At 31.5% G+C, this 11,048-nt stretch overlaps 1 protein-coding gene across 1 annotated transcript; it reads right to left on the reverse strand.

Moving 5' to 3' along the window:
* Window positions 1-712: 712 nt before the first annotated feature.
* LOC136974779 (glutamate receptor ionotropic, kainate 5-like) lies at window positions 713-10,703 on the reverse strand. Its single transcript, XM_067269718.1, has 8 exons — window positions 10,386-10,703; window positions 7,861-7,958; window positions 6,519-6,609; window positions 5,533-5,691; window positions 5,319-5,466; window positions 2,184-2,413; window positions 1,011-1,264; window positions 713-936 (listed from the first exon to the last, which is right to left on the reverse strand). Exons 1-7 carry the CDS (start codon window positions 10,701-10,703, stop codon window positions 1,049-1,051), a joined length of 1,260 nt encoding a protein of 419 aa, XP_067125819.1. The 3' UTR covers window positions 713-936; window positions 1,011-1,048.
* Window positions 10,704-11,048: the final 345 nt, after the last annotated feature.

Below are 11,048 nucleotides of genomic sequence, written 5' to 3' on the forward strand. Positions count from 1 at the left end.
ACAAAAACATTAGTTTTAAATTAAAATTTATCAAAGCCAGGGGCAATTCAACCAATTAGTGTCAAAGTATCGTTTCTAAAAATCACTCGCTGTGGCAATTATTATAGAAATTGTATTCGTAGCACTGCACACAATAAACAAAAAGCTGACTACCATAAAATAACCTACTACCGATTTTTAACTAGAAATTTCATTGTGGAGACGTTTTTTCATTAATATTAGGTTAAATCAAACTTGACGGATTTAAGTTAGTTGTTAAATTCTAGTTGGATCTGCTAAAAATCTTCGATAGTTTAGTATTGAAAAAGTATGTGATTTTTACACAAGAAAAAACAGTTAGATATTTTAATTGCATATTTTACTTTAATTCTGTAAACGAAGAAGTAAATTACCCGACGAGTTTCTTTTTTAACACAAATTACCTATTATGCAGAATTTACTGCTTCTGAAGGAAGTATAAATAAGTAAACGTCTCTTCAATCCGAAAAAAGAAAAAAGATATCCTGTCGGTAGACTGTCTCACAGCTGTTCAGGTTTTCCAGGTCTACCGGAAGGATTTCTTTTTTCTTTTTTCTAATTGAAGAGACATTTACTTATTTAACTAATAATACAACTACCATTGAAAAATTCAACAAGAAAGTATACATTAAACATTTCTTGAGAAAAGCTCAAAATACTAGCTGAAATTACCACAAAAAAGCTCAAATTACCTATTATACAGAATTTACTGCTTCTGAAAAAAGTACACATTAAACATTTCTTGAGAAAAGCTCAAAAATGAAACAGAGTGTGGATAAGGTATATCCACATAAAATAAGAAATATTGGACCAAGAAAATCTTCGTAGGTCAAAGGACGCACTTCGGAGGATTCTGCAATTTCGTTCAATTCCTTTCTATGAAAATCGATGATGCCAGCTTCAAACAATCTCGAAACTCTGAAAATATTTTTTATATTATATCACACAATACGTAATATTGTAAATATCTACATTTATATAAACTATTTTACATTTTTGATACTGCATCATTATATGGAAATTCTTTAGATCATATATATGCTGTTGTAAACGTTGCAAAGGCATCTTTTGATAAAAGAAATTTATCAGAGCCATGCTTTTTCATTAATATTTTAAAAGTGTCATCGTAACCAATCAATGCAAAATGACCTTCTAAAATACGTTGGAATCCTTCTTCCGGTTTGAAATAGTTACTTCGTTGTCTAATGTGATTAGCCAGAACTTTCACATCATCTAATTGTGAGCTCTGAAAAATATTTATTAAAATAATCTCATTTTAATTATGTTAATTTGTGACTTATAAGTTAACGAAAAATTAAAATGGTAGACTTATATATAATATATGCGCTATTCTATTCTGCAAATATGTATCAAATTAAATATATAATTAATTGCTGCAATACTCTTTCACAATTAATATTTTCATGTGATGTCACCCACCACTAAGGCCTCAAAGATCCATTGTGTCAGGGTAAACCAGAAGTGGAGAGGCGGGGACCAAGATATTACGCACTCTGCCCATCTGAAGATTCATCTGATAGTTGCACAGTCTATCAACAGGTCAAAGGGCGCTCCACAATGAAAAAATCGAAAAGGGAAGGTTGAGTAATCAACTGAAAATCAGGCAGATATTTCATATTCAGTTAAAGTTACGGCTAGAGTTAGGAATCAGACTATCGTCTCCATGACCTCTGAATGGTCATGAAGACAGTATTATAAAAGATATTTTTCAATGTATAAAGTATCTATTATTAAAAAATATACAGTGTTTTTCTGCCTATAACCTACGATAGCGTATGCTTCCACAAAATGTAGATGAAACGACTCGCCTAATTCATTTAATCATCACTTCGCTTTCATGAGAGCACCCAATGTTAAATAGGCACCAGTATATAATTGCAATTTAAAACCGGCGCATAACCTGCCATATCGCATAACCTATTTCAAATTCTCTTTTTAACATAGAAAATTTGCAAGTCATCTGTAGTCTGAAAATACATGACATAGATATATTTAGAATATATAAAAGCAAATAAAATTAAGAACGACAGCAAAATACATATGTAATTTTACTATTTAATATTTTTTTGTTTATTTATATTACTACATTTTGTAAAAACATATGTGTAGAATTTTGATTTTAATAGATATTGAAAAATCTTTACCATGATGAATTTCTGTATCGGTCCACCTGGTAAAACACCACACAAGTATTCTCCATTTTTTACTGTTAAAGCTAATTCCTGTACAGTTCTAGGTACGAAATCAGTAGTTGCAGATGTCATGAATGATGTTAATTTGCTATTATAACAAGAGAGTATGACCACAACAGAAAGCAACCATATTCCAATCATTATTCTTGCAGCAAGTCGTTTTACGTTATTTAAATTACCTCCTAAATTGTAAAAATATATATATACATACATACATACATACATACATACATACTTAAAGAAAAATAGCTATTCCAGTATTTTAGCAACTATTTTTTTTTTAGTTTTATCTAACACTTTTCGACTATCTGTGCAGCCATTCGAACACTGTGAATATCAAACACTATGAATATAATTCTTTAACGGTTAAATATTACGTTCAAAACAAGAATTATTTAAATATGTGAAACCCGAAATTTTTATAAATCAAATTTTTAATTATTTTCCCTTCTGTTACATAAAGAGTTAGGGAGAAATTTTACTCTGCTGGAAAAATTATATAACCATATTCAAAAAAATGTCAACACTATTGTTCTCAACCATCCTACAGCTCAACTTGCACGATAAGTTTATAGTTAACGTTTAATTTCGTCAGTTTGTTTTTGATCCTGGGAACGCCTTTGACTTCCACACCGGTTCTAATAAACCTTTGCCTCCTACAACAATCGATCACATGACGTATTTTTCCACCAAAAACCTATAAAAGACGCTTTCCCCCATCAGGAAAGTCTCGTTATCTGCCGGGCTACCGATCACATCGCCGAGTCTCTGGAATATGAACTTTCGCAGTGGCGACTTTTATACCGAGTATAACCTGTGGTAACCTAGTGCCTCAAACCAGAATAATTCCGCTCTGTCTTCCACGGAAATCTTCCAAGAGGTATGATAATCGAGTATTGTAAACTCTCTCTCGTCCTCCTACGGGTATTTAAGAGCTATGTAGGAATCCATCGGAGTTAGAATTGTAATTGTCTAATTTGTTATTTTCAATAAATCTTGTTTCGTTGTTTAATGGTGTCTTTACTCGACTGTCGCCCACACCTTATCCTCGAGCCTCTCCCCCTCTCTCCACTCGCCTGACAAAAAGAGTCCCGACCCCTCGAGGTCATAAAACATAAAACAGCCATCCTAGACACAGTGTGAGTAGGTCACCGACCTGTTACCGGAAAGGAAGATCCGACTTCCTCTTATCTCCCCGGCGGTACTCACAAATACATAAAATTGACAAATTGAGAATAGCATAAATGTGTACAACACTTCCGAATTTACACAGAATAAAATAAATACATTTAAAAATAAAATAAAAAAATAAAGTAACTAAAGTGAAGTAAATGTTTGGTGTATTGTCTGGTACAGTGGCCATTGGAGCTAAGGCGGTTGTGGTTACGTACGTCATACTGATGCTCTTTAAGAATTGTTGGCAGGTTTCACGTGTATCCTATATATTTGTCTTTTTTGTTTTACAGACCTTGATTAACCGGTATCTCGTATAACCCAAGAATATATTGGGTCTTTGTCATTACGTAACCAGCTGTAAATAGATTTTTTTTGCGCTTATATGTGATTCTTCTGCTGCTTGGTCTGATGGCATTTCTATATGTGTTGTCTAATAATTTATTATATATTATTATTATATATATTATTATATAATTATTATGTAACAGGCGATATTACAATCGGAATGTGTTTGAGTTTCTTGCGAGATATGTGTGCTGTATGTGATAATTAAATAATGAACCATGATTCGGCTGAACGTAGTACCCTGCGATGCTTTTGATTCTGTTCAACTCTTTAGTGGTATCCCTTATTGTCTGTGATATGGGTATATGCTCTTTCGATAAGGGTCTTAAATGCTGCCATTTTATTTTTGGGCGGATCATTTAAACAGCTAGGTATGTAGTATATTGGGTGGTCGGTAGGTTTAAGATAAACAATTGTATCGATTTTGCCATTCACTAGGTGATGTTTAATCGAGGAAATGTGCCCTCACATTACTCGATTAGGCTAATGTTATTGTCAGCACATATGTATTATTGTTGAAAGTGTTGACAAACTGCTGTACGTTTCTTTTTTGTTGAACATGATTAATATATCATGAACTTAATGTTTATATAGTAAAATGTTATTTTGGATTTTTGGAATTAGGGTACTCTCCATACTTAGCACCAGCTTGCAACGTAATCCTGCCATGAGACTACCCATTGGGACACTTGTTTTTGGCAGGTATTCTAAGCACTCAAATTGAAAGAAAAATGTGGAGCATATTAATTGTGCTATTTCTTTCAATGTTTGGACATGGATGGTCTGGATGCTCTGCCCTTTCATGCTTCTACTTAATTGCTTAAGTAAACTATCACGACAAGGTTATAGTTTAATTGAAGGGTATAGGTTCTGATAGTATAACACAGAATGTATTCATCATCTGTTACGACTATTTGCCGTAGTTCCTTTGCCAATTAGACTAGGACAAGGGCCAACGGTTAAATACAGCTTTTAGCGTTTAACCGTTGGCCCTTTATTAAATTATATGTTTTTTCTAATATATGTCAGCGAAGCACATTTCTTTACTATGGATCGTAACTGGTGTTCTGTTTTGTGGATTTTAGCATAATCAGAAAGCCTGGGTATAGCCGATGATGTCATTTTTACTCACTTCAGTGGTAGGAGCAGGTTCACCAGCTCGGTCGTGATGATCTTGATTACTCTTTTGTGTGCGGATTCAGTATACTTCTGTTTACTATTGTCAACTTCTATTTTACAATTTGTTTTTAAGTTTATTTATTTATTTATTTTATTCTGTATACCTTCAGAAATGTTGTACACATTTACTGCTATTCTAAAGCTACCAATTTTAAGTATTTAAATAATTCTTGTTTAGAACGTAATATTTAAACGTTAAAGAATTCTACTGAAATTGTTTATTCGTGACAATGGCTACACAGATAGTAAAAACGTTTGATAAAATTAATAAATTGCTGCTAAAATAGATTTTTTCTCTTTAAGAATTTAGAATAATTCAGTTATAGTTCAATATATAAAATATATTTAAATATTCAATATTTTAAGTGATTATTTTCATATTTTTACCTTGATTTGCAGAAGACCCGATTAAAAACCAAAACGTTTTTCCCCTCGTCCATGTTTTATGATCTCGACTCTCAGAAAAATTTTTGTTAACTACTTGATGCAAAATCAATCTAAATGCGATTACGGATGCAATAAATACTATCCAAATCTACTTGAAGAAATGCAGTCTATAATTTTTACTTCGTGTTATATAAATAAAGAAAAAATATCATACCTCATATGAAAATGTATTAATAATGGATTTCCAGTTGGGATTTTGTGCAGGAGTCTTGACTATAAACAAGAAATTGTTGAAGGTAACATGAGAAGAATAATGCAAAATTCTGAAAAATTCATAAATAACGATACTTGGAATGTAGGCAAATTCCGCATCCTGAAAAATAAAGGATTAATAATATTGAATTCATTACAAAAACATGTACATTTAAACCTTGTACTATAGTCTAAAACTGACTTTTGATATGGACACTATTAATCAACAATGACCATTTGCTTGCTGAATAGTGAAAAAACTTTTGCATTCTTTATTTTTTGTGCACTTAAAGGGGCTGTTTGATAGCTAAGATTTGATCGAACCAGAATGTGAACAGCCAAATAATGAAAAGGGATATATGGGAGACATACCGCTCATGAAGTCTTCCCGGGTTCTTTCGGTCTCTTCCGAAATCAGTAGATTAACGCGATAGCCGCTTTAGCTATACTATTATCTATGAACAAAACAGAAGTTTAAGCCGTATTAAATACTTAACACCTAGTTTTTGTAATCGACCCGATATTTCTGCCAAGTTCTAATTCTTTTTAAAAGCATTTTTACTATTATAACCCATGTTCAAACGATCATATTTTTAAGAAATTCGTTAAATCTTTATAAACTTTGCATGTACTGTACAGTACCTATTTGACACAACGCGGAAATTTTCGTAATGTTCAAGTAACACGTAATCCTGAAATAAACAATTATACTTTATGAATCGAAATAAGTTAATATTTGACATAAATTGTTATGCTGAAAAGCTGGAAAATTTTTATGAGTTGTTGATTTTAAAGTTGTATGCATTCTTATTTACATGTATTTTGATACCTGTATACTAAGTAAATACAGTATTAACAACTTTAATTCTATCAGCTAATTAACATGTAGTAAAGGATCATTCTTGAGATTTAATTATAAGAAAGATAGGAAACTAATAAACAACATACATTATTTATCAGTTGTCCGTACATTCCAATTGCAGAACCATTTTTGTTTTTTCCGCCGAAAGTCTTTGGAATTGGTTTTACGACTTTATACCTGATAAAACAAAAATAATTTAGAAATAATTTCATTTATAAATATTCTTTATAATGAAAAAGTAACTGCAGACTGAGTCAAATATTACTTGAGCCGTTTACATTTGAAAAGTACTGAAGATATATTATTTTACATGATACTAATTAAAAGAGTGTGAGGATTTAATTCAGTGTAAAAACAACTGTGAAAAAAACACATCATTTAAATACTTGTTGAAAGTGTTTGCCATCAGTAGTGATAAATTGAAAAACATAAAAATAACTTGAAAATCATTTTCAATGTCAATGGAAAAACATTCTTTTGTAATTACACCAACAAAAATTAATATATTTTCAGTAAATTTGGAATGATAGGTGAAGAGGACTTTTCACTCATCCAGTATATAAATGTATTCTGTAGAGTCATGGAGAAAACCGGAAACCTCACGTGGCCATCTCATCCTGGCAAGGTGTGAACCCACGACCAGTGGTATGGAAAAGGAACCGTTTGGCCACTGTGGGAGTAAATTTTATTCTCAAACTATTATTATACGTTTCTACTATATACAGTTAGTTGCAAATATTTATTTGAAAATAATATTGAAAAGTATTTGTTAAATATGGAAATTTAAAGATATTAAACAAAATTATAAACTGATGTTTCGCTATCTTAAAGAAAAGAATATTAAAAACTTTCCCTTATTCAGGTATTAGATATGTGAAGCAATTTATTTGGTCAACAACAACGGGTTGAAAATGATGTTATGAAAAACAATAAAAGTCTGAATTCGAAGTCTTTCCTAGAAAGCATATACTAATGGAAAATAAGTCAGGATATTACAATTTAAGTCACTGAAAGTAGTCATTGGGCTGAAATTTGAAAAATTGTAAACATGTAAATTAAATTTTCGCTGTCATTTCTTTGTCCGTTTGTCTTTTCTTAACACCAAGAATTGAGTTAGGCAGATAAAAAACAGACAAGATATGAAAATACCATGGTCAGGAGGTTAGGATTATCTATATAGGAATATACACTATAGCAATTCAAACATTTTCCCCTGAAAAATGTTATATAGATGATGGCATGCTTCCGGTTAACAGGAAAAGTATCCTGTACTGTACAAGGGCCAGACACTACTAGTTTGAATGGCATATATATTTCAAATTAAAAAAAAATTATTTAAAATATGACAAAGAATTGCAGCCTGGCATTGTCACGATGATATGATAAATAATTGCTCTTTTATGAATTGAATTTAAAATATGAACTTACGTGAATTTTAATCTCTCTTGCAAAATTTTGAACAATTGAAAATGCAGGCCAGAAATGATATGCTCTTGACTATCATCAAATTTTATAAATTGTTCGTGCTGTATAATATTTAAATTTTATTATTTATTTCATTTACAAAATTTTATTTTATAAATTAGATACTACCTGAATTCCTGCGATTTTCCAGGGTAATTTATCTGTTTCATTTTCGGCTAAATAAAATAATAATAATAAAATACATATACGAAAGTTTAAGATAAAATTAATGAAATTTATAATTCGCAAATAATTTTGTTTCTGATATTTTTCCAAAATAAACTCGGATTGGATCGAATCGATTGAATAAGGCAATGCAACTTATTGGCAATCTTCCATGGAGAAAATGTCTACTGGGCATCTCCCCATGGATAAGAAACTATGGGAAACTAATTTTCATTTGTCACGTGGCGAAAAACCCAGAACAACTGTATGAAAATAACCGGTAAACAAGACGAAATCCTCTGACTAACTGTAAGAAATAAAACTGCAGAACACTGTTGGTTGGGGATTTGCGCCTCACTAATGGTCTGTCTATGTGGAGTATTTCAGGTGTTTTTCACCTTTCTCCATATACATATGTCCAATTTCTGATACAAAATTCTATTATGTGACAGTTCGCTTATGTGTTACATTGCTGATAACCTTTTCGATAAATCATGCAGAAAATATAAATGTACAAAAAGACAACAATTTATTTCGTATCATAAAGACAATCTATTTATAATTTCGTTTTTCGACTAATTGAATTATTTGTGTAATTAATTTGTACATTGTTTAAAGATTCATTATGCCACGGTCATCCAATTTTTAATAATCTACTCATTGAAGTTAAAGTAAAATGGTTGGTTGGTTGCTTTGGATTGTTTGACACAAGAGCCATAAAGGCTAAGCTGCGCCATGTCAAACGGTAAAAACTTTAAATAAATAAAATAAAGTAAAATAACCGTCCGTATTTTTATGTTAATTTATGTGCAAGCGAATTCATGAATATTTTTAAGAATTTCATTTAAATATATGTGCATTAAGTGAATATTGAATTTGCTAATTACCATTTGCTGCATCGAATATAATAAAGCCCGAATATATTAAAAACAATTCAAATACATGCATTTTAGTATAGAAGCTTTAGTTGTTGGCACTCCTAACACTTGGCAACAGTAAACTGCGCAATATTTATATAAAATTATATTGAAAAATTAAGCGGAACTGACGTATGTTCGTGACGATTGTTAATTATATTCATTTTTTAATAATCAATGTAATTTGATTTTTCATTTTAATTTTAATCAGATCACGCAAACGAAAAATTGAATTTCTATAAAACTTAATTACAAAGTTAATTAAGTTAAAGTAAATTTTTAAAAGTGATTTTGGTTGAAAAAATAAGAGAACCCAATAATTGGGCACTCTGTCAATAGGGGATGTCTCCAGCAGAAGTTTTCACAAGAAATCTTTCCAATCTGACATATGTCAAAATTTGAGGAGCAAAACTGTATAACTTCAACCCATTGCTGAAGCGCGAACCCTGGAACAACCATCAGCGATTACTGGATTTCTCCATTTCACCACTGGTGGGCACACACGTGGGAACATATCTAACACACTCTGAGGCCACCATATACATTTCGGAATTCTAAACTTTTAAATTTATAACTGCACAAAATTTATAAATAGGTAATTTCTTTGACTTCCTGGCAGATGTTACCTGGGTGGCAGTTTGGTGTAAGGCTCAAATGCTAGCTGTGGCCTAATTGAAAGTAACAGGAATTACTAGGGAGACACTTGCAGAGATCGGCGAATAAAAGATGTGGAAAATTACGATACTGTAAAAGAATTATGACAGAATGGTATTAATTCAGATTGAATAAATTTTATGCATGCGTGAAGCAGAAGGGAGAGGATGTGCAGACATATGCAGTGAGACTGCAGTCTCTAGTAACAGAGATCGAAATAGAACAAGTGAGAGAGACGCTGCCGAGTCAGCCATTATAGAGAGTCCAGAGTAAAGAATTTGATGAACGACTAAAGATCCAATTCTTGAATGGCATTTGATATCAGAATCTAATAGAAGGTAATGTGTAGGGAGTCCTCCACCTATGATGAGGCATTACAGGAAGCAATAAGTGAAGAGATGATAGAGAATCTCATCACGCACCACCGAGGGGTCATTAAGTTGATGATAGAAGAAAATCCTTTGTCAAAAAGGTCGAGCGACAAATAGCAGAAAACCTAACTGCCGCTATAGACAAATTACAGGCCAAATTTAAATTAAAATTTGGGCTGTAATTTTGGGCTTGTAATTTAAATACCCAATGATTTCCGGGCTTATTTTTTTTTATCTAAATTAATTATAAATGATTTATACTTAGCGATGTAAGCCGGTAAATTGTCAGATAGAAAAACTCCTTCGAAAGTTCTTTTTATTTTCGGGTCACTAGACGCCAGTCTCCTCAACGTGATAGTATTCATTAATAATCTATAAATACTGTTCTCGAATGATCAATTTCTAGAGTATTATTGTATTCGAGTAAACAGATAACGTTTACAGTTTCTAATAATGTAGTCTTGAACTTGACCTCAATTGATATATTTCCTATTTGATTCACACTTTTATGTGATTCGGAGGCCGATCGATCGGGCGGTAGGTCGAAACTATAGAGGGTATAGCCGTCTTTATAATCTTTGTAAGATATATTAGTATATTTATGGTGATTAATGCATCCTATATCTTCAAATAACGTTAAGAAACTTCTGGCGTATAAATTATTATCGTAATCAGGCACGAAATGTTTCGAAGGGATCATTTGATTGTCTTTTAATAAACATATATAATTTAAATTATAATTTTTAAAATTAAAAAGATTATATTTTACGTTTCCGTTAAACGAAGCGTTAGACACTAAATTGATGGTTATTCTATAAGGCAGTTGCCCAATTACGGCATTCAAAATATTGGTAGATTGTATCTTGCTACTTAAAGTAAAGACTTTGACCTCTGTTCTTCGAAACAGCATTTTTATCAGACCTGTTTGCAATGCTTTTTCTATTCCAATTTGAACGGATGAACTAACGTCTACTTTATTAATTTTTAGAAATGCATTTTTAATAATAATTTTATAATTATCACCTACTTGCCATTAGGGATTGCA

This window comes from Centruroides vittatus, unplaced genomic scaffold, assembly GCF_030686945.1.
Source record: "Centruroides vittatus isolate TY-2023 unplaced genomic scaffold, ASM3068694v2 contig_356, whole genome shotgun sequence".
NCBI lineage: Eukaryota > Metazoa > Arthropoda > Arachnida > Scorpiones > Buthidae > Centruroides > Centruroides vittatus.